Below are 24563 nucleotides of genomic sequence, written 5' to 3'. Positions count from 1 at the left end.
CAAGGGCTTCTAAATACTCCAGCTGCTCTTCACGTTTGTTGTTTGGCCTCTTGTCAATAGGCGCTTGTGCTCTTATTGTGCTGGAGGAAATGTTGGCATTCAGAAGTTCCGTTTGGTGAAGTAGTACCACAGTTTCTCTGTTTAGTTTTTGATTTTACAAAGAGCCTAAGTTGAATGCATGGACTCATGGGCTTTCTCTTTCAACCCACAGCTATTTCTATAGTCTTCATTGTAAGCTATGCATATATTATAAGTATTTAAAATTGTATCTGGGCTTTGAAAGTATCTGATGCATTGGGCCAATGCGCCGTTGTCCCGTGTTGTAAATTTTAAGAATCTATCAGCAGAAATGAAAGTAAAGCTTAGGAGCAATTTTAGGCTACAGAGCTAAAAGCGGAGGACAGGTGGGCTAATGAATCTTTTGGGGTCCACTTCAGCAAGAGCCCACTTAGTGATTAATGAAAACACTGATGGAGAAGATTGAATGACTCTTGGTTTATCAAGTTATTAGAGAATGTAATCGACAGCCCCGCTTCTGTAATAAGCATAGGCCTATAGACCCAGAAAAAGGAAGAAAAGATCAAATAAGAGACATTGGTCTAGAAGTAACTTCTATTTAGGAAAGAATAATTTGCCTCAGCATCCCAGTACTAAGCTCCTTTATTTTCACGCCACTGTATTACATTGGTAATTATACTGGTAAACTGTAAAACTAAGACCCAGATAGTTGTAGATTGTAACGGTGCTTCCAGACTTGGTTGAAAAGTCAGGCCCTGGATTGTGGTTATTCTGTCATGTTAAGTCGATTTTAGTAACTTGGATTTCACCTAAATGGTGGGAAAGTTCAGATAGCGTTTTGCTCTCCAAAGATAAACACATGTCTCTAATTGTCTTATAATGATAATTGGAGTGCTTTGATAAGCCCTTTCCCACCTGAATGGAATTTTCTGATTTTGAGACTAATTGCTGTGGGAACCAGATGGTATTGCAATAGTTTAGATTACTGTGTGTTCAGTGGCTTCCGGCAATCATGCAACCGCATTTTTAAATTTCTCCGCCTCCACACTTCTTCCTGAGACATCAGTCTGCCAACAGATCCATCACAGAACAGATGTTCTTGTTAAACTGATGAGAAGGGAATAACCTTTCTTCGAGAGACTGTCACATGTTAACCTTTATTATTACGTGTATCTAGATCATGCAGGGGGGGTAAGCTTAAGCCATTTTTATTTGTCATGCCTTTCTATAAAGAGAAAAAAAACAAGTTCTCTAATTGCAAAGGAAGCCTTGCTTCTTTGATCACACTTTTCATATTCTTGGTGACCTTCGTAGATCTCTTAAAAATCACCAACTTGAGAATCAAGTTTGTGAAACTACATACTTTGGGAGATAACCTTTTGGATTCCAGAATGGAAATCAGAGAAAAGTACTATTACGCGGTTTACGATATGGTGATTCGAGGAAACTGCTTCTGCTATGGCCACGCCAGCGAGTGTGCCCCGGTGGATGGATTCCACGCAGAAGGAGAAGGAATGGTAAGTACATGTTCCAGGCAGCTTCCTCCTTCGTTCGGGTGATTCTGAAAAGCAGATGAAAGCTAGTATTACCTTAAGCCTTTTAATTTGGGATCTTATTTTTCCAGACCGCTATTTAGTCCTTTGTACCATTCCAGTGGTTGATTTTTTTTTTTTTTTTTCCTTTTCTGTTTGCTGATTTTCTTGGACTACGAGAATGTAAAGAATACTCATTTCATAGACACCGAATTTTTGGAAATTGTCCCTGTGGGCTGCTGCCACAGTAGATATTTTAGTCAGTAAGGATTAAAAAGTTTTCTACATGACAGTGACATCTTCCTTTACTTGAGGGAATATTAAAAACCACAAGCATTCCAGCCTGCATGCCAGAAGGCATAAATTGACCTCAGCCCAGAGAACCTGGAAATTTGAACCTAGAGCCACGGACACCCTTTAGGAGTCAAATGGACTTTGTTTCTTGATCTTCTAGTTACATTCTTTTCCTACTTTTATGCTGTGTTTTCAAAGTATGTAATTTTAAAAATAGGGGAGTTGGGTGACTTGCCAAATGGGTAACGTTAGGTTATTTTACCAGTTTCTAAGTGAATTGTTGATTCTTGTTAGAAGAGACCAGAGTTTAAGTAATTTGCCAAAGGGCCCTATGTAAGTACATGGCAGATGCGAGTTGAAATCTTGCTCTCCTGACTGCACCAGGGCCTCCACTGGACTGTGGGCCTCGCTTCCTTTTTTTTTTTTAATTAAATAAATATTTTTATTTTTTTTGAATTTTATTGTATTTTTTTATACAGCAGGTTCTTATTAGTTATCCATTTTATACATATTAGTGTATACATGTCAATCCCAATCTCCCAATTCATCACACCACCAGCTCACCCCCCTGCCACTTTCTCCCCTTGGTGTCCATACATTTGTTCTCTACATCTGTGTCTCTATTTCTGCCCTGCAGACCGGTTCATCTGTACCATTTTTCTAGGTTCCACACATATGCGTTAATATACGGTATTTGTTTTTCTCTTTCTGATTTACTTCGCTCTGTATGACAGTCTCTAGATCCATCCATGTCTCTACAAATGACTCAATTTCGTTCCTTTTTATGGCTGAGTAATATTCCATTGTATGTATGTACCACATCTTCTTTATCCTTTCGTCTGTCGATGGGCATTTAGGTTGCTTCCATGACCTGGCTATTGTAAATAGTGCTGCAGTGAACATTGGGGTGCATGTGTCTTTTTGAATTACGGTTTTCTCTGGGTATATGCCCAGTCATGGGATTGCTGGGTCATATGGTAATTCTATTTTTAGTTTTTTAAGGAACCTCCATACTGTTCTCCCTAGTGGCTGTATCCACTTACATTCCCACCAACAGTGCAAGAGGATTCCCTTTCCTCCACACCCTCTCCAGCATTTGTTGTTTGTAGATTTTCTGATGATGCCCATTCTAACTGGTGTGAGGTGATACCTCATTGTAGTTTTGATTTGCATTTCTCTAATGATTAGTGATATTGAGCAGTTTTTCATGTGCTTCTTGGCCATCTGTATGCTTTGGAGAACTGTCTATTTAGGTCTTCTGCCCATTTTTTGATTGGCTTGTTTTTTAATATTGAGCTGCATGAGCTGTTTTTATATTTTGGAGATTAATCCTTTGTCCATTGATTCATTTGCAAATGTTTTCTCCCATTCTGAGGGTTGTCTTTTCATCTTGTTTGTAGTTTCCTTTGCTTTGCATAAAGCTTTTAAGTTTCATTAGGTCCCATTTGTTTATTTGTTTTTATTTCCATTACTCTAAGAGGTGGATCAAAAAAGATCTTGCTGTAATTTATGTCAAAGAGTGTTCTTCCTGTTTTCCTCTAAGAGTTTTAGAGTGTCCAGTGTTACATTTAGGCCTGTAATCCATTTTGAGTTTATTTTTGAGTATGATGTTAGGGAGCATTCTAATTTCATTCTTTTACATGCAGCTGTCCAGTTTTCCCAGCACCACGATTGAAGAGGCTGTCTTTTCTCCATTGTATATCCTTGCCTCCTTTATCATAGATTAGTTGACCATAGGTGCGTGGGTTTATCTCTGGGCTCTCTATCCTGTTCCATTGATCTGTATTTCTGTTTTTGTGCCAGTACCATATTGTCTTGATTACTGTAGCTTTGTAGTATAGTCTGAAGTCAGAGAGCCTGATTCCTACAACTCCGTTTTTTTCCCTCAAGACTGCTTTGGCTATTCGGTGTCTTTTGTGTCTCCATACAAATTTTAAGATTCTTTGTTCTAGTTCTTTAAAAAATGCCATTGGTAATTTGATAGGGATTGCATTGAATCTGTAGATTGCTTTGGGTAGTAGAGTCATTTTCACAATATTGATTCTTCCAGTCCAAGAACATGGTGTATCTCTCTATCTGTTGGTATTGTCTTTAATTTCTTTCATCAGTGTCTTACAGTTTTCTGCATATAGGTCTTTTGTCTCTCTAGGTAGGTTTATTCCTAGGTATTTTATTCTTTTTGTTGCAGTGGTAAATGGCAGTGTTTCCTTAATTTCTGTTTCAGATTTTTCACCATTAGTGTATAGGAATGCAAGAGATTTCTGTGCATTAATTTTGTATCCTGCAACTTTACCAAATTCATTGATTAGCTCTAGTAGTTTTCTGGTGGCATCTTTAGGATTCTCTATGTATAGTATCATGTCATCTGCAAACAGTGACAATTTTACTTCTTCTTTTCCAATTTGTATTCCTTTTATTTTTCTTCTCTGATTGCCGCGGCTAGGACTTCCAAAACTATGTTGAATAATAGTGGTGAGCATGGACATCCTTGTCTTGTTCCTGATCTTAGAAGAAATGCTTTCAGTTTTTCACCATTGAGAATGATGTTTGCTGTGGGTTTGTCGTATATGGCCTTTATTATATTGAGGTAGGTTCCCTCTGTGCCCACTTTCTGGAGAGTTTTTATCATAAATGGGTGTTGAATTTTGTCAAAAGCTTTTTCTGCATCTATTTATCATATGGTTTTTATTCTTCAATTTGTTAATATGGTGTGTCACATTGACTTATTTGCGTATATTGAAGAAGCCTGGCATCCCTGGGATAAATCCCACTTGACTCTGCACCGGGGCCTCCACTGGGCTGTGGGCCTTGCTTCTTGACGAAAGGTGTGCCTTGCTTAGTTGATGTTGGCCTTTTCAAAAATTGTTAGTCCTCATCTAAGAAAGTGAAGGTGCAGGACTGACTTGTATTCAACAGTCTAAACTTCTGACTTCCCTTTACTCTATTTAGAACCTTTATTGCGCAGATAAAGTTGAATTTTTAACAGAGCCTGAAGGGAGAATATGTCCTAATCTTTTTGCTCCATCTTTCAGAGAGTGCCAGGTAGATGATATTTACTTCTCAGAGTAACAGATCCTGTGTGTAGCTAACCTCATGTAGTCATGTCACTACCATGCGTCTCACAGTATGTTGTACTGTTGATTCAGATGCCATAGGGTCCTGTGGTATGGGCTTTGGGACTGGTTTTAAGTCCATGTAAAACCACCTTATAATGGGAGGAATTTAGTCTTCTGCTAACTGCACTCTTGTCAAGGTGGGTTCAGGGTGGACCTGTCTGTCCTGTTTCTGAATTCCATCCTGTAGAAACTAGTGTTACGGTGAGGGATCCGTGAACGTGCATATTTGCTCGACGGAAAGAATTGATTTATCATTTATGTGCCTCAGGGGCTCAAGTGTGACTGGTGGTGTGGTGTAAAAGAGCACATTGTGGTCCCTTCCTGAAGCGAAATAATCTGTATCTTTTTCTGGCATTTTATATTTCTTTCCTTAAAAATGTAAATGTGGTAACTGATTAATTCTTAAAATCTCATTTTGGGTTGAAAAAAACATTTTTAAGTGCTGAGCCGGAAGTCAAAAAGCAAACAAAGCAAGCAGAGAAAACCTGTCTTTTGTATGGCATGGGGTAAAGCTTGCAGTAAATTGAGTTGGTTCCCGGTGGTGTGTACACATTTAGTTCTCCATTATAACTTTTGTTGATTTCTATTATAATAGATTTTTTTTAACTGCTAAGTAACTAGTTTGTTTTTTAAAAAAAATTTTAAGTGACGAATTTTGTTCTTCTGTGTTTTCCTCATCAATACTTCAATAAGAATATTTATCGAGTACCCGTTATATAGCAGGAACTGTTCCTAGAGTTGGGAATTACGGCCATCAATAAGACAGGACTCACCGGGGGGGAAGGGACAAAATAAAAACAAAGAAACCCTCATTGTGGTGCACTACAGATGAGGATTAGTATCCGAAGGGGTTGATATTTTCCATTGATTGTGGGAAAGGTCTGGCCGTTAGTGTATCTCTTCCTTTGCTTTTTTCTGTTTTTGTAACTTTCAAGGTTCACGGACACTGCATGTGCAGGCATAACACCAAGGGCTTAAACTGTGAACAGTGCATGGATTTCTACCATGATTTACCTTGGAGACCCGCTGAAGGTCGAAACAGCAATGCCTGTAAAAGTAAGTCTCAGGCAAAGGGACGTTCTGAATCAATTCAGAGCCCGGTATCCATTTTTGGAGTAGAGATGCTGTAACAGTACACTGGTCTGCAAAAGGAAGAAAAGTTACTACCCTTTTCCCAGCCTCACCCTGATAATCCTAGGAAGCCACTATCCAGTCTATTAAATTAATCAGTTAGTATTTGAGCAGCACCTGTGTGTTTGGCAGATTTAGTAGACGACAGAGATGCCGTCCCTGACATTGTACCTGTTTTTAAGGCAAGATGACCATGAGCGAACAGTGAATGAAAACAGTCGTGTGGTGGATCAGTAGGTCTAAAAGAGATGGAGTATTTGTCAGCCTTGTGTCTGTGCCAGCCCAGCTGCAGCCTGTGGCATCTTTCCATCCGCCCATCCCTCCCGGTGCTATTCTCTGGGCAGAGGGGTAGTTTGAAACACCACCACCCTGCCCCCCCCCCCCACACAGTGATTCTGATAGACTATCGCCCCTGCGAGGCGTGCTGTCTCTGCCCCCACTGAGGACTGTTCCAGTAGCTCAGAAAACAGCGAGGGCTGGAGTGGTCAAGGTTTTGTTAGTAAGGACGACCAGCTGGCCCTTAACAAATAGTTAGGATTGTTTAGGTAAAGAGAAGAAAGCGCAGGGGGGGGTGGGGAGGGGGGAGGTGGAAGGGAGTTCAGATAAGGAGAACACAAAACACAAGGCTCTAAGGGCATTCTCACACCAGGGTTTAATTCATGATTCTGGGCTTTAATTAAACCAACGTATCCAGGGCACGACGACACAGTCCCTCCCTACAGGACGGATAAGGCCAGTATGTAGAGCCCCGTGAGGGCCCCAGTGACAGAAGCTTCGCTGTGAGAAGACAAGGGTCGTCGATGGGGGTTGTTGAGCGTGAGAGAGCGATGGTTAAAGCTGGGTTGGACCAAGAGGACTCCGCCGAATGGGCTAGAGGAGGGACAGAATGACCCAAGAGGGCCGGCTGGATGGCTGTTAAGGGTCTGATTAACAGAACCTGGCCCGGTGTGGCGGTGGGAATGACGAGCAAGGGGATCCGGCCTTCATACCACGTTCCTCAAAGCCGGCAGCCCAGACAGGCTTCCCCAGGAACATACCGCTAGAAAACCCTCTGGAGGGACGTATCCCCGTCCCACCCTGAGCATGGCCCGAGCGCTTTTCCATGCAGTGCAGCCTTCCTGTGAGTGAGCCTCCAAGGGGACTTCCCCCAGCACTTTTCAACTTTTTATAGCCCGTTCTCTTCCAAAGAGGGCAAGTGAGGTTATTTCATAAAGGTCACACTCGGAAGGTTTCCAGCATGGCTTAGGATTTAAACTGATGTCGTAAGCAGATGTGTCCTTTTCACCGCCAGCGCCTTCTTGTTAATTGCCATTTCGCCTGAACTTCGTCCCCAGTTTCCAAAACGAGCTTCCTTCCCACCAACCCCATCCTCCCCTGGTAAGTAGATTGAAAAGGCTTTTCCTGCCGTCGGTCTTGTCTCGCAGAATGTAACTGCAACGAACATTCCAGCTCTTGCCACTTCGACATGGCGGTCTACTTGGCCACTGGCAACGTCAGCGGAGGGGTGTGTGATGAGTGTCAGCACAACACGATGGGGCGCAACTGCGAGCAGTGCAAACCGTTTTACTACCAGCACCCGGAGAGAGACATCCGGGATCCTAATCTCTGTGAACGTATGTGGGGAGAGGTCACGAGGGGGGACCTGTTTAGGTCAGCTTTCAGCTTGAATAGTCTGGTGGTCACGGTCCTTCTCTTGGGACTCAGACCCAGCCTTATTTTAGCTGCTGTATAGGGTGCCGGGGGGAGAATTTACTTAGTAGTCCAGCCTTTTTGAGTCTATTTTTGTGACATTTGGAGGGATGAAGGGAATACGTGTATTTCTACATAAACACACACATTGTGTTACCTCACGCTTCTGATTCTCCTTAGAATGTACCTGTGACCCAGCTGGTTCTCAGAACAAGGGAGTCTGTGACAGTTACACGGATTTTTCTGCCGGTCTCATTGCTGGTCAGTGTCGGTGTAAATTACACGTGGAAGGAGAACATTGTGATATCTGCAAAGAAGGCTTCTATGGTTTAAGCACTGAAGATCCATTTGGTTGTAAATGTAAGTATATGTGTTGAAAAAGTTTGGGAGTTCTCATGTGCACGTAATTCCCATTTTACTTTGCAATTCTTAATCCATTCGACTACTACAGACTCACTTGGTTTGTGTTTCTTTACTTCATTTTATCTTTAATGAAGCTTGTACTTGCAGTCCTCTGGGAACGATTCCTGGCAGGAATCCTTGTGATTCTGAGACTGGTTACTGCTTCTGTAAGCGTCTGGTGACAGGACAGCATTGTGACCAGTGTCTGGTAGGTAACTCGTAATTACATGGGATGGGTGGTTTGTGAATGTGACATTTCAATAGAGAACGATTTTCACAGTTGTAGGTTCTACCATCACGCTTTTATGTAAATATTAATATTAAAAGACACGAGTAGACCATTCACGAAAGAGGAATTACTAATTTTGACAAGATATTCACCATTGCCGTTAGAGTTGCAGAATAAAACCACAGTGAAGTACCGTCTTGACAGACAAAATTAACAAAAGTTTTTTAAAAAAATAGGAATGCTGACTGTTAAGTGAGGACATAGTGAGGGCCAGGTACTCGTGTGCTACTGATGGAAATACAGACTGGTTCATACTTTGTGAAAAGTGTTCTGCAGCTGTGTATCCATAGGCTGTAGAAATGTGCATCCCCTTTGACCCAGTAATCCTACTTCTGGGAATCTATCCTAGTGAAATAATCAGAAAGTTGGACAAAGATGTATTCACCAGAAGACTCATTGCATCTTTTATTAATCATAACAAAAATAACTTGGAAGCAACAGTAGGGAAAATAGTTAAATAAACTTGGGTGTTTCTATGTAGTGTGATATTTGGTTGCCATTGAAAATGATAACATGAGGAAATGCTTATGCTGGTGTAAAAAGTATATATAAAAGAACACAGGATGTAAGTAGTATCTTGACTAGGGAAAAAGTTCAACAAGAAAAACAAAATCTGGAAGGAAATAGACCAAAAAGTTGACTGTAGTGATTATGGGTAGAGTAATTATGAGTGTAATTTGTTAAAATTATATTTTTTATCTTTTAAAACATTTTTGTGATTGCTTTCATATTACTGTCTCACTGCCAGAGTAATTCCAGTGAAGAAAATTGGCATGTTTGCTGCTAGCTCATGTTAATTCTTGGATGAAGGCTATTTGCAGGGCAAAGAAACTGCTGTGATCTGGGGTTACCACGTGGGTATGTGCAACCCTCTCTGACCCCAGTGACCCACAGCTTGGGTTCTTTATGCTAGAATACTCCTACTCACACCTATTGTAGGCTTTCTCCTTCCACGGTGCAGATAAACGTTTGGTGGAACGTCCAAAACACGCCATAACTTGTGTCTTGCTGAGTCTATTGTGTAATTACAGGAACCCCCCTTTAGATGTTTAATCTTTTGTTCTGCAGCCAGAGCACTGGGGCTTAAGCAACGACTTGGATGGATGTCGACCTTGTGACTGTGACCTTGGGGGAGCCTTAAACAATAGGTGAGTGGAGCTGCTCTGACACTCTTGCGCTCAGTCACCCCTAGGGTCCTTGCGACCTCTAGGACGAGGGTGACTTTCGGTGTCTCCTAAGAAGATAGGCAGAGTGCATTCACCTTTGCTTTGAATGCCTGATAATCATTTTTACCTGCGCTCTCAAAGTTTTCAAAGGTTTGTTCATTCCAAGAGTTAGCTTTGAAGCCTTCTCTAGTCTTTGTTTCTTGGGTTTTTTATTTTGTTTTTTCATGTTTCTTTAGTTTTTGTCTTTTTTTTTAATTGAAGTATAGTTGAGTTACAATATTGTGTTATTTTCAGGTGTTCAGCACAATGATTCAGTTATTTATGTATATATTCAGTTATATATGTGTGTATTCAGTTGTATATATATGTTCTTCAGATTCTCTTCCCTTATAGTTTATTATAAAATATTGAGTATAGTTCCATGTGTTATATAATTGGTCCTTGTTGGTTATTGTTTCTTGGTTTTTAATAGTGTTATTTGTTTTGTATTTTACTTTTCAGTATTTTTTAAATTATGGAAACAGTGTATGCCCGTGGTTTTAAAAAAAAAAAAATTCAAACAGTTCAGACAGGTATCCTGCCTTTTTTCCCCACCAAGTTCCATTGCCTTGAAGTGCCACCGTTAAGTTTCTTGTGTCTCTCTAGAAATTAATAATAGTGCTCAAAATACCTGTAAAAATGGCAGTGTTTTTTTCTTCCTCTCATTTCTTTTGAAATCATCTTAGGTGTTACTTTTTTTTTTTTTTTTTTTTTTTAATTTATTTATCTTTGGCTGTGTTGAGTTTTCGTTTCTGTGCGCGGGCTTTCTCTAGTTGCGGCGAGCGGGGGCTACTCTTCATCGCGGTGCGCGGGCTTCTCACTGTAGTGGCTTCTCTTGTTGCGGAGCACAGGCTCTAGACACGCAGGCTCAGTAGTTGTGCCTCACAGGCTTAGTTGCTCCGCGGCATGTGGGATCTTCCCAGACCAGGGCTCGAACCCGTGTTCCCTACATTGCTAGGCAAATTCTTAACCACTGCGCCACCAGGGCAGCCCAGGTGTTACTTTTTTAAACAAGACAAGTACAAAGGAATATAGTCCATGATTTCCTACTTAGCTTAACAGACATTTTTTATGAATCAAAGTAATGTATGTGTGTACATTACTCTGCAACTGGTTTTTTTAATCTAGAGTTTTTTTATATCCGCATCTATTCATCTGCCTCTTTTTGTGTGTTCCATCATGTGAGAGTGCTATGACTTATTGATTTCCGTTTTTTGGGTTTTTTTCTTTTCAGAAAGTTTGCAGTGAATATCCTTATTGGTAATCTCGATGAATGTTTGTAGACATATCTATAGATTGGGTTCCCAGTGATGGAAGTGCCAAGTCAAAGTACATGTGCATTTTCTATTTTACTAGAGGATGTCAGATTGTTCTCCAGACATACGGTGCTAGTCTGTTTTCCTCCCAACCAGTTACAAAGTACCTTCTTCCCCAATCCCCCACCAGCAGCTGGTATCATCAAAACTTTTCTTTTTACCAGTTTAAAGGATGGAAAATGCAGTCCCATTTTCATTTGTGTGAAGGCTCTTCACTTTATTCTTCACTATTTCATTTTTTCCAGCTTGCGGGTACATTAATGAAAAATACATACAATAATTTTAGTGATTTAATTAAATATGTTGGTATTCCTTGAATTGGTGAGACATGAGCCTCTCCTCAAAATGATCAAAGTACACATTTCGGCAAGATGTTCAGTTTGTGGGAGTTGGATTAATTCCCTTTGAGTCGTCTCTGTGCGTTACTGGATGAGATTCAGAACATCTGGTAAAAATAGCATAAGTGACTGTTGGGAGGGTAGACAGATGTTTCCTTGTGGCCCAGGATCTTCCCCGGGAGAACGTGCTGCATTCATAAGCCTCATGGGTTCAAAACCGACTCTCTTACAGGAAGATTTCCCAGCACTGTAGTAGTCTGCTTGGGCAGGAGTTAGATTTTGGGCAGCAAGAGCATGTTCTTTTTGGCCTCCGTGTTTGGGTTTGTTCTGTTCCAGGTCGTGCAGTAAACTTGGGACAGCATGTCGCCTCCGGAACTCCAGGGTGAATGCCTGTTCTTAGACAACCTCCAGAGGGGAGGATGCAAGGATAGTTCCATAAAGGAGGAAAGCAAGACCAACTGCTCTCTCTGCTGATGAAATCACTTCCCTGACTTCCCCTTGGTGACCCCCGGAACACAAGCGGATGATTCCTTTAGTAACTGATTCCTCAATTCAAAGCTCTGGGCACTCCGAAAATGCTTCTCGATTAGAGGAAAGTGGCATACGTAACTCTCCAAATTATGTCCTAAACTCAGGAATGTCCTGTGTTCCTTTACACTAAGCGGTTTTTTGTTGCTTACACTCCCTTACTCTCTCTCGCTCGTCCACACGTGCTTCCTGTCTCTAAATGCACCCACGCACAGCCCCTGGCCTGCCCCTAATCTCTGCTGCAGAAAATGTGCAAAAACCAGAATGTGCTAGTCAAGAGAGTTGGTGAAACAGAACATTTTAGTGAAGCTTTTTTTTTTTTCAATTTTGATTGGAGTAGAGCTGCTTTACAATGTTTTGTTAGTTTCTGCTGTACAGCAAAGCGAATCAGTTATACATGTATACGTATATCCTTTAGTGAAGATTTTAAAGTGGGTGATTTGTTCTTTCTAGCATGATGGATGAAATAGATGCCTTATCTTTTGGCATCATTGGTGGGGGAAGAAAGGAAACTTTCAAGATGCCTCTAGTCTTGTGACTCTTCAGTTTTTTACAGTCATCCTTTTCAAGGTTGTTTTTCCCCACAGGACTTTAAGAGTCCCAAAGAGGTGACAGAGGCTGTGTCTTCTAAAGCACCAGTTCTTCTAGAATGCTTGGTGCATAACAGATGCTCAGGATCATACTTGCTGAATGATTGATTTGTCGCAGACAGTCATAAATATCTTCCACCTGACAGTATTATTGTACTTTGCTTTGCCTCAGACACATGTTGAATAAATGTTGACTGAGTAAAAGAATTTGAGAAACAAAAGATTTTTATGATACAAAAATTAAACATGCCCCCCTCGGGAGAGGCCATCTCTAAATCAATCCCAAAACATTCCTTATTTACTTTGGCTAGGGCTAGATTAAGTGTAAAGTCATTAAGTGGAAAAAGTTTTTAAATGTTTTGTTTAATGAGCTGAGTGGCTTTTGGTAGAACAATTAAAGTGTGTAATCCATGCCTGTTATATTGACAGCTAGTCTGAACTTCGGAATATTTTAAAGTAAGACCTAATTGATTTAAATAATGTGACTCAAACCAGGTTAATAACGTTTTGCCTAGTAGATAACCTGCTTTTTATAAAATTAATTATTTTGGCACATTGGGTCTTAGTTGCGGCATGCGAGATCTTCGTTGAGGCAAGCGGGATCTTTTGTTGAGGCGCGCGGGGTTCTCTAGTTGTGGCGTGCGGGTTTTCTCTTCTCTGGTTGTGGCACGTGGGTTCCAGAATGCTTGGGTTCTGTAGTGTGCGGCACGCGGGCTCTCTAGTTCAGGTGTGCGAGCTCAGTAGTTGTGGTCATGGCATGTGGGATCTTAGTTCTCCGACCAGGGACCAAACCCGCATCCCCTGCATTGCAAGGCGTTTACCGCTGGACCAGTGGGGAAGTCCCCTAACCTGCTTTCATGAATAAATAAGAGTGGTTGCTAAGTAAATGCTGCTTGCAACTGTTTAAAACGTTGAAAAATAGAAGCAGTCTGATAGCATCCTTCAAAATTATTTCATCAGTTAAATTTAGGACTTTGCTATCTGGCTTGAAGCCCACCACTTTCTTCTGAGACTTTGATATCTGGCTTGAAGCCCACCACTTTCTTCTGAAGATCTCTCCCTTCTCCTTCTTAGACTGAAGGCCCCAATCCTCCCTTAATGTGAAAACACATTGCTTCTGCATCTTTGTTAGCACTTACTCTGCTTTGTGGTATAGCTGTTTGTCTTTGAAAGGTCTCTTTGGACAGGGATTTTGTCTTAGCTGTTTTTGCATATTCTTTTGTCCCCAGCCCATTGATAGGTGCTCAGTAAATGAGCTGAAATTTATTGTACTTCGAAACCAGAGCAGAAGTTAATAGATATTTTCATCAACGTATGGGATAACTGTGGTGTATCTAACTCGTTGTTAATTGCTATGGCAGCTGGACGTAAAGAGATTATCGAACATAGCTCATACCCTTTAAGGACCTATTCTAGTTGTAGGGGAATTGGCGGTGGAGGTTGGGTAGAGGGGTGGTGGAAAAGCTGCTCTGGATAGAAGGGATGGTGCTGACTGCTCATCACTGGGGAACCAGCTCTTATTTGTAATCAGTATTTTGGAGGAGATTTCCGCGTTGAACAGAGTAGTGGTCCTTATGAATGATGATTTTTATCTTTTAATGTTTTTCTTTTGCTTTATTTCTTAGTAGTAAAGTTGAGATTGTACAGTGTTCTCCCTGCTCATCACTGTTTAAATGAAAGGGTTTTCCTTCCAAGAGTTGCCAGTTGCTACCTTTATGAGAAATCTGTGTTTTTGAGAAACGATCTTTTTATAAAATTTATTTTATTGACGTATAGTTGATTTACAATGTTGTATTTCTGCTGTACAGCAAAGTGATTCAGTTATACATTTCTATACATTCTTTTTCATGTTCTTTTCCATTATGGTTTATCACAGGAGATTGAACATAATTCCCTGTGCTATACAGTAAAACATTGTTGTTTATCCATCCTATACATAATAGTTTGCATCTGCTCAGCCTAAACTTCTAATCCATCACTCCCCCCGCCCCGCCCCCGGCAACCACAAGTCTGTTCTCTGTCTGTGTGTCTGTTTCTGTTTTGTAGATAAGTTTATTTGCGTAATATTTTAGATTCCACATATAAGTGACATCATATGATTTTTGTCTTTCTCTGTCTGACTTACTTCACTTAGTATGGTAATCTCTAGGTCCATCCATGTTGCTGCATATGGCATTATTTCATTCTTTTTTATGGCTGAGTAGTATTCCATTGTGTATATAGGAACCACATCTTCTTTATCCATTCATCTGTCAATGGACATTTAGGTTGTTTCCGTGTCTTGGCTATTGTAAATAGTGCTGCTGTGAACGTGGGGGTGCATGTATCTTTTCTTTTGTTTTCTTTTTAAGAATCAGTTTTATTTTTTGGCTGCGCTGGGTCTGTGTTGCCGCATGCGGGCTTTCTCTAGTTGTGACGAGCAGGGCCTACTCTTTGTTGTGGTGCGCGGGCTTCTCACTGCGGTGGCTTCTCTTGTTGCGGAGCACAGGCTCTAGGCGTGTGGGCTTCAGTAGTTGTGGCTCGCGGGCTCTAGAGCGCAGGCTCAGTAGTTGTGGCACAGAGGCTTAGCTGCTCCGCGGCATGTGGAATCTTCCCGGACCAGGGATCGAACTCGTGTTTCCTGCATTGACAGGCGGATTCTTTACCACTGCATCACCAGGGAAGTCCACGTGTATCTTTTCGAATTATGGTTTTCTCTGGATATACGCCCAGGAGTGGGATGGCTTGATCATATAGCAACTCTACTTTTAGTTTTTTAAGGAACCTCCATACTTTTCTCCATAGTGGCTGCACCAACTTACATTCCCACCAACAGTGTAGGAGGGTTCCCTTTTGAGAAATAATCTTGGCCTTTACCCTTTGAGGAAAAAAATAGGGCCTGTGTTAGGTTTCTGTTGCTGCCATAACAAATTACCACCACTTAGTGGCCTAAAACAACATAAATTTATTATCTTCCAGTCCTGTATGTCAGACACGGTCTCGGGGACTAAAATCAAGGTGTCGGTAGGGCCACGTTTCCACCTGAAGGTTCTGGGGAGACTTTTTCCTGCTCATTCTTGCTGTTGGCAGATTCCGGTTCGTTTGGTCGTAGGATGCAGTTGCCGTTTTCCTGATGGCTGTCAGCTGAGGGCTGTTCCCAGCTTCTAGAAGCTGCCCACGTTCCTTGCCTCTTTCTTTCACCTTCACAACCAACAACGGTGGGTCAGATCATCCTCGTGCCACAGCTCTGACCCAACCCTCTGCTTTCCTCTGCTGCTTCTAAAAATTCATGTGATTCGCTTGGGCCCACCTGGGTAACCCAGGATCATCCCCCCATCTCAAGGTCCTTAACCTTGATCTCATTAGGAAAGTCCTTTGTGCCACATGAGGTAACATATCCACAGATTCCAGGGCTGAGGATGTGGACATCTTTGGGAGTCATTATTCTGCCTGCCACGGGCCCTGATATATTGTGTTTTATGTCTTTATTCTACCTAACTGATCCAATGAATTGTATCTGTATCTAGTTACAGGGAAATTGGTGGGGGGAACATACAACATTGTCAGATGGACCATTTCTATCTGGTGTCCCCTCACCTCCTCAGTCAGGTGAGCAGTGTCTTCCTCTCACCTGCCGTCCTTTGCTCTTAGCTCTGTGTGGGCACTGCCTGCATTTTGATTGGTTGTACTGGTCAGTTGCTTTATTGTTTATCCCCCTTGGTTAGATTGGAAGTGCTTTAGGGCAGGAACTATATTTTCCTCCCATTTTTGTTTCTCCATATCATTTCACTGGAAATATTGGACTTAACAAGGAAGGTAGGATTGGTTCAGAAGAGAGTTGACAGGGACTTCCCTGGCGGTCCAGTGGTTAAAACTCTGCACTTCCACTGCCGGGGTCACAGGTTCGATCCCTGGTTGGGGAACTAAGATCCCGCATGCTGCGAGGTGCAGCCAAAAAAAGAAATAAAGAGCTGACATGGACTGAAATGGGAGAGTCTGGACACCAGGAAGCACAGCTGCCAAGGCTAATATCTGCTCAGTAAATATTTGTGGAAGAGTATGAGTGTGGCTCAGCTAAAGCCAAGGGTGGACACCCGAAAGAGAAGTAGTTGTTTTCAGAGGAGGGTCTATAGAGGCTGCGGGAAACCAGGCAGAGGCTTCGTGACTTGACAGAAGAAGAAACAGTTGTGGGTTTTGGGGAAGGCGGGGCTTTGGGAAGGTTGGTTTGGCCGTGTAGCTGGATGATCTGGGCAGCAGGGAGAGAGAGGAACTGGAGAGATCAGCTCGGGAGGTGTAGAACGATGACACATTGGGAGTAGGGTAGCCGCAGTGACAATGAGAGGAAAAAGCCGAGTCGAGAACCGTCTTGAAATAACACGTGTTACATTGAGGATAAAGGGAAGATTACATCTCACCTACATCAGAGGAATTTTTTTTTAATTGAAGTATAGTTGATTTACAATGTGTTTTATATATACAGACACACACACACACACACATTCTTTATATTTTCTGTCATGGTTTATCACAGGAGATTGCATAGAGTTCCCTGTGCTCTACAGCAGGACCTGTTGTTTATCCATTCTCTATATAATAGTTTGCATCTGCTATTGCCAACCTCCCAATCCATCCCTTCCCCCTCTCCGCCTTGGCAAGCACAAGTCTGTTCTACATCAGAGTAATTTTAAATCTGCTGACAGAAATAGCAGAGCTGAAGATAAGTCTGTGTGAGGTGGCGAACAGTTTGGGACAGGATAAATTAGAGGTGATGGCTGGGCAAACCATGGAAATGTCCCATTCGCGGCTGGAGGGGTACAACCAGAGCACAGTCGTGAGTCAGAAGTAAGAGCTGTAGGTGAGGGCCACCTGCATGGAGGCAGGTAAAGCCCCAAGAACGAGTTCACCAAAGGAGCGGGTGTTGAATGGGGGCCACGCCTATGGGTGACAAGCGTTCAAGTGTGTGGACACAGGCGTGTGGCGGTGGAGCTGACATGAGGGGAATTCCCTGCACAGGGTCAGGTCCTCGTGAGTTGCTTTTTCTTTCCAACTGTGCTGCGGGTAAAAGCCTCTTGGGAGTCTGCCCACTGTCTCTATCCTTGCCTTCCTTGGCTTGTTCTCTAGTAATGGATGGCATGGGGAAGAATCCGGGTGTTTTCTTCTTTGGTGGCTCACGTTTGAGACATCTGTTCCCTCAGTAAACATCTGCTGGGGAGGAAAGGGATTTTCTTTTGTCCCTGTGATGTCATGTGTGACGCCTGAGTTTTGGGAAATGGCTTTTGGTGGATTAGCCTGAAAGAGGTCTAGGTCCTAACTGGAACAAGCTTGCCTCCTCTGGGAATTGTCTACAGGATGTCGAGTGTGTTCTTACCCCTGTAGGATAAAAACTATTTACATGACATAAAGGAAGACTTCAGCTGGACCATGACAGGGCTGTTTGGGGTGTTTTTAATAAAGCTCTGAGTGTTCAGTCTTCCTGTGAGTTGTAACTTGCCTTAGATATTTGGTTTAAAATGAACTTTGGGATGAGAAAAAAAAAACTCTGGGAATAGGTTTAAAGTAACAATTCCAAATCACATCTTGACTTTAATGAAGTAAAAATGGATGCATGTAATTCGGGGCTTTTTCTTTTTTGTTGTTGAAGTATAGTTGATTTACAGTGTTTCAGGTGTAGAGCAAAGTTGTCAATAATTGTCCAACAAGAGAGGAAGTGATCAATGTCTTAACAATAAAGATAGCAAACAACTGAGGCCTCAGAAGGCACCATTTGAGAGGAGGAGAGGGAGGGAACCACACAAGCCTTCATGAAGGGATGACAGTTGAAAAATCAGAAGGATTTGAAGACACGGCGCGTCAACTTTAATGAACACCTACTTTGTGAGCAGCTTAGTTGTTGATGTGTCGCATACATCATTTCTCTTGCAAGGAGGCGGTGGCACGACGGAGAAGGTGGTTCCTTCTGTGGGTTGGGGAGTGATGGTCAGGAAACGCCACAGCGGGAGGGATTTGTGAGCTGAATCTTGAAAGAACAGTGGGTAGATCTCTGCTGGGTAAATAAGGGATCAGGGCATTCCAGGCTGCAGGAACAACACAAGCAAAGGCAAGGGGTCGTGAGTCCCCCAGTGCATTGGAAAAACTCTTAAGTAGTTCAGTGTGGTTGGAGAGGCGAGGGCAGAGGCGAGGCTAGGAAGGTAGGGAAGCTGGTGGGGGCCTGGTGCGCCTCCCCAAGGCCATCGTGCCTGGAAGTGATGTGGTTAATGCATCTCATAAACGTCGTTCAGGTAGCTCTGGGGGGAGGTGGAAGTTCAGGTTGAGAAGTTGGAAGATTGGCAATAAGGATACCAATTAGAGGACTGTAACTGCTTTTACTGTGAGCGAGAGAGAGAAGAAAGGCATAGCCTAGTCAGTGCAAAGCGGGGAGAGGATACACAGGATGCTAGGAGGGGGCTTCCCTGGTGGCGCAGTGGTTGAGAGTCCGCCTGCCGATGCAGGGGACAGGGGTTCGTGCCCCAGTCCGGGAAGATCCCACATGCCGCGGAGCGGCTGGGCCCGTGAGCCATGGCCGCTGAGCCTGCACGTCCGGAGCCTGTGCTCCACAACGGGACAGGCCACAACAGTGAGGGGCCCGTGTACCGCAAAAAAAAAAAAAAAAAAAAAAAAAAAAAAAAAAAAAAAAAAGATGCTAGGAGGGGAAATAACCAAATTTGGTTCCTGATGGGCTATGAAGAAGGGATCTAGAGAAGAATTTCTGGGTTCTGATGTGGTCGACTCTGGGTGGTGGAGTCTTCTCCCCAGCAGAGAACATGGGAGGGATTGGGTGCTGCTTTCTGGGATCTCTGATTAGCCTCTGGGACAGCTAAGTTGGAGCTGTCCTTCTGGGAGCTGGATATTTAGATGTGAGGCCCAGGAAAAGGGGTTGCATTTGCAAAAGATACATCAACGCAAGAACCTATGTGATAACTACAGAAAACCTTAACGTGGCACAGATGGGGCATAGTCAAGAGAGCAAGGGAGATAAAACCGAAAGACCAGGTCACTGAGAGCTTTCAACCTCAGGAGACTGGGATTAATTTGTGGGCAATGTTTCCTTCCATGTACTTACTTTTTGAAGGAAGTAAGAAAACCCTACCTGAATATTTCACCCCACTTACTATTTAATGGCAAACATGGATCTGCTTCCAGTGGGTTCATTATGAACGTGGTGAGCCCAACTGACCAGCTCTCCTCCGTTTCCAGCTGCTCTGCAGAGTCAGGCCAGTGCGTCTGCCAACCCCACGTGATCGGACGCCAGTGCAATGGAGTGGAATCTGGTTACTACTTCCCCACCTTGGATCACTACATCTACGAAGCAGAAGAAGCCAACTTGGGGCCTGTAAGTAGGGGGGTGCTGGCCAGGTGGGTAAAGCAGAGTATGGGGGGCGGGCAGTAATGGCAATACACATTTTGTAAAGAGACCAAGTAAGAAGCATCTCGTCAGTGAGCACAAAATAAGGGCCAGGAGCAGGCCTTCTTGAGAACAGTCGTATTTAAAGTGTAAGTAAATCCGTAACGCAGAAGGAGACTTTGGAACTTTCACTAGTAAGGCTTTTGGTGTTTTTAGGCAGGTGGGTTGTTGGTTGTTTTTTCTTTTTCCATTCTTTTCTCTACTGGTTAGCGCCAGAGTTAGCTGGTATAGTAAATGTTCAGAGAGGATATTGCTTCAGTTTTCTAATGCTGTGTAACAAGCCGTGCCCAAAGTTAGCGGCTTCAAATATATGTCCGGCACTTCAGCTGGGACGGCGGAAACAGCTGGAGGCCAGCTGGGTGCTGTTCTCCAAGCAGCTGTCTTGAGCTGCCTCACAGCATGGAGGTGTGTGGACAGTGAGAATTCTTACCTGGCATCTGGAGGAGGAAACAGAACCTGCCAGGTCTCTCAAGTGCCAGAATGTCATTTTCTCACACTTCGCTGGTCACAAGGCACAAGGCCAGACCACATTCGAGGGCAGGGGAACATAGGTTCCACCTCATGATGGGTAAGGCCGCACACACATACATTGCAGGGAATGAAGGACTTCACCTCTGGAGGCGGCTAATCACAGTTACTGTATGTAACCCTGTGAACAAACTCAAATGCACACTTGAGTTAAGCAACTCAAACTAATCCATTGTCAGCCTTACGATCAGAATTCACTCATTGGTAGTGAACATTCACGGTTGTAACAAGTTTCCTCACTTGTACGTGGCGCCTGAAACAAATACCAATGAGAATGACAGAAATACATCCTCTAGATATTGGGCTAGCCTTGTGGAAATCTGGGACATACCTGGTCACTCCTAGGCTTGCTAGTAACAGCATTTGGGATGTTCTCTTTCCTTCCGTCGTGCTCATTTTCCTGGTTCTGTCATTAGAAGATATATCCTAAGCCTTAAGCCCATCTCCAATGTCCCAAGACTACCTCAACCTAAAAACTGAAAAGAAACCAATTACCTGTTTATAAAGCGAAAAATGATACAGTCTACTGGAAAATTTGACTGCAAAAAATGGGTTTAGTATCTACAGTTTTGGACCTTTGGGTGACTCCAGATTTCTTTGACTGTTACCTTGAATTCCATCTCAAGTAAAGCATCAGTCCTGTCCCCTTGTCCTCAGGGGGTCAGCATAGTGGAGCGGCAGTATATCCAGGACCGTATTCCTTCCTGGACTGGAGCAGGCTTCGTCCGAGTGCCTGAAGGGGCTTATTTGGAGTTCTTCATCGACAACATACCATATTCTATGGAGTATGACATCCTAATTCGCTATGAGCCACAGGTAACCCCTTGGTAGACTAATGCGGGGGGGTTATTGGTAGAAAAATCTTTCTTCTAATGGACACTATGTGCTTGTGAATTGTGGAGGGCGCATTGTAATAGAGGGAACTCTCTCTTTCTCTGCTCCTTGGAAGTAAAAATGTACATTTTTCTTCAGTTTCACAAACATGTAGTGATCTCCTTGTTAGGCACTTAGCCTTGCTGAGAACTGAGGTGGTGATGAGAATGTGCTAGGTTCTCTCCTTGCCTCGATGGCCTGCCCTGCCCAGGGATGGACACATGTCCCTAACTGCCATCAAAGGTGGGAAGTCTAAGCAGAGACACAAACATTGCTGCAAGATGAGAGGTTCATACCAGCCGGACTGGCCAGGGGCTGCCGAAAAGTTTACTAAAGAGTCAGTTGGAGGCCTTAAGACAGAGGTGGAATTTTGCCACAAGAGGAAGTAAGGAATAGCATAAGCAGTGGAGAAGGGGGTGTTTTGAGCATCCTTCCACATAGCCAGGTAAGGAGGGATATGGTTGGAGATGCTGTTAGGAGAAATGCTGGGATCAGTAAATGAACTTGGATTCTATACTAACAGGAAGCTGTCAGAGGGTTTTGGGCAAGGGATTGTCATTATCTAAGCTGTGGGGTTTTGGGTTTTTCTTTTTTTATCTTCTTTTTTGCTTTTAAGTCAGAGAAAGACGAATATCATATATCACTTACATGTGGAATCTAAAATACGATAGAAATGAACTTATCTACAAAACAGAAGTAGACTCACAGACATAGAAAATAAATTTACGGTTACCAAAAGGGAAAGTGGGGGAGGGAGGCATTAGGAGTTTGGGATTAATGAATGCGCACTACTGTATATAAAATGGATAACCACCAAGGACCTCCTGTACAGCGCAGGGAACTATACTCAGTATCTTGTAATAACCTATAACGGAAAAGAATCTGAAGAAGAATAGATACATACGTATAACTGAATCACTTCGCTGTACACCTGAAACTAACGCAACGTTGTAAGTCAACTCTACTCCAATAAAAGATAATAATAATAAGCTGTGTTTTAAGGTGGAAAAGGGACGTTGGGAGAGGCAGGGAGAGCAGTGGGAGGCTGTGTCAGTGTCCACGTGGGAAGGGGCTCGGGCTGGAACTGGGGTAACAGCCGAGGGAATGGTCAAGAGAGAAGGGAAACGCAAGCGAGTGTTTCCCATTTAAACTTGGCAAAAGATGGATGGATGGTTGGATCCATCCAGACAGACAGGCAGCAGCGGGCCAGCTCGGTTGGTCTTTCTGATCATCTGTTTCTCACTGTAGCTCCCCGACCACTGGGAGAAAGCTGTCATCACAGTGCAGCGACCTGGGAAGATTCCAACCAGCAGCCGATGTGGAAACACTGTTCCTGATGATGACAACCAGGTGGTGTCCCTATCGCCTGGCTCCAGGTCAGTGTGACAATGGTTTGCAGCTCAGCAGAACCAGCATGCAAATTAATTCTTTTTCTCATGTCTCGCCTGGTGAGTTGCACAGTTACCATTTTGGGGCCACGAGCCAAACATGGACTGTTCCTTCCTTTGGGATGATCTACGTGGAGCTTTGATGGATTAGATACTTACAGGCGCACCTTTGGTTGTTATTTTTCTCTTGTTTCGGGGCAGGTATGTGGTCCTCCCCCGCCCCGTGTGCTTGGAGAAGGGTGTGAACTACACAGTGAGGTTGGAGCTGCCCCAGTACACCTCCTCGGACAGCAATGTGGACAGCCCCTACACGCTGATCGATTCTGTAAGTGGAGGTCGTTTCTGACGAGCAGGGAGGACTGGGCAGAAAGCATGCATCACCTTCCCCAGAGGGTTTTGTGGAGGGGAATGCTGAGAGGTGAGGCAGAGTCATTCTTTCTGCCTCCGAGGCCACTTTGCTTATTTATTTTAATAAAACCCCACCCTCTGGAAAGGATCTACTCAAGACGATCCTTCCTTAAAATAGGAAGTGTCTTAACGATGACATTTCAAAACCCATCAAACTTTGTAAGAGGTCTCTAAACTTTTGCTGGCGAGAATATTTAAGATTGAAAAGGTTTTCACTTGACTCCATGAGTCTGTTTTTTTTTTTTTTTTTTCAAGAGTCAAAGAAGCACTTGGGGTTTTTATGTGTTTGCTTGCGTTAATTGATGACCTGGGACAACCCCCGTAAGAACAGTGTATTGTTCTGTTTTCTTCCTAGCTTGTTCTCATGCCATTCTGTAAGTCGCTGGACATCTTCACTGTGGGAGGCTCAGGAGATGGGGTCGTCACCAACAGTGCCTGGGAAACCTTTCAGAGATACCGATGTCTGGAGAACAGCAGAAGCGTCGTGAAGACTCCGATGACCGATGTTTGCAGAAACATCATCTTTAGCATTTCCGCCCTGTTACACCAGACAGGCCTGGGTAGGTATTACTGCTGCTGCTTCTGCCCCTTCTTTCTCAAGAGGCTTGAGGACGCTTGACATCACGAGGTACGTTGGCAGGCATGTCCTATAGTTCTGTGTTAGGCGGTCAGCCCAAAGGAAATAGTGTCTCAACTATAGTTGGTGTTTGTTTCTTTAAGAGCATGTTAGTGATAGAGCACCACTGACAATGGACTCAGTCATCAAGTAACACACAAAGAATAGGGAACTAGGGAAAGGTCGCGGAGACTTTCCATACGCAGGGTGGGGAGTTGGGATGGAATGACAGCACCCCGTAACTGAAATTGATATTTTGCTCTTTGAAAGGTCACTGGGCTTTTGTTGAAGGTCTTGTGATATTTGAGCTTTGAAGGCAAGGAGAGAAAACCTTAATGACCTCCTTCCTAGAAAAACCGCTTTTATCTGTCAACTCCGGCTCCTGCCACTTCCCTGGCACCCATCCGAGGGAGGATACCGCTTTAAATGGGAATTCTGAACAAGCTAAGGTGCTCTTGGGGGGAGGATTGGGAAGGGCCCCAGCAAAAGGACAGACCAGTGCAGAGCCAAGTGGTTCTCACTGGGCTCATGGCTGTGGGGAGCACAGCCGCCCTGGGTCACAGGCTTTTTAAAAAATTTTTATTGGAGTATAGTTGAAACTAATACAACATTAGTGTACAGCAAAGTGAATCGGTTATACATATCCACCCTTTTATTTTTTTAAGATTCTTTTCCCATATAGGCCATTACAGAGTGTTGAGTAGCGTTCCCTGTGCTCTACAGCAGATTTTTATTAGTTTCCTCTTTTATATTTAGTAGTATGTATATGTCAATCCCAACCTCCCAGTTTATCCCTCCCCCGCTATCCCCTGGTAACCAGAAATTTGTTTGTAACCAGAGTCACCTCTGTGACTCTACTTCTGTTCTGTAAATAAGTTCATC

General features: G+C 43.3%; 1 protein-coding gene across 3 annotated transcripts in view; it reads left to right on the top strand.

Moving 5' to 3' along the window:
• LAMB1 (laminin subunit beta 1) overlaps window positions 1-24563 on the top strand; it is a 111035-nt gene that overhangs the window by 18114 nt on the left and 68358 nt on the right. For 2 of the 3 annotated variants that reach the window (XM_032643561.1, XM_032643560.1), the window contains exons 8-18: window positions 1333-1535; window positions 5896-6016; window positions 7516-7704; window positions 7961-8140; window positions 8278-8390; window positions 9540-9619; window positions 19661-19796; window positions 21054-21212; window positions 22518-22645; window positions 22859-22982; window positions 23421-23625. In XM_032643561.1, coding sequence (XP_032499452.1) covers window positions 1333-1535; window positions 5896-6016; window positions 7516-7704; window positions 7961-8140; window positions 8278-8390; window positions 9540-9619; window positions 19661-19796; window positions 21054-21212; window positions 22518-22645; window positions 22859-22982; window positions 23421-23625 — 1638 coding nt within the window. Of the gene's footprint in view, window positions 1-1332; window positions 1536-5895; window positions 6017-7485; window positions 7705-7960; window positions 8141-8277; window positions 8391-9539; window positions 9620-19660; window positions 19797-21053; window positions 21213-22517; window positions 22646-22858; window positions 22983-23420; window positions 23626-24563 lie in introns of all 3 variants that reach the window. The other variant, XM_032643558.1, reaches the window with a different exon arrangement.

The sequence above is a fragment of the Phocoena sinus genome, chromosome 9, assembly GCF_008692025.1.
Source record: "Phocoena sinus isolate mPhoSin1 chromosome 9, mPhoSin1.pri, whole genome shotgun sequence".
NCBI lineage: Eukaryota > Metazoa > Chordata > Mammalia > Artiodactyla > Phocoenidae > Phocoena > Phocoena sinus.
The sequence above is the reverse complement of the archived record's forward strand: the minus strand, read 5'-3'. Positions and strand labels throughout refer to the sequence as shown.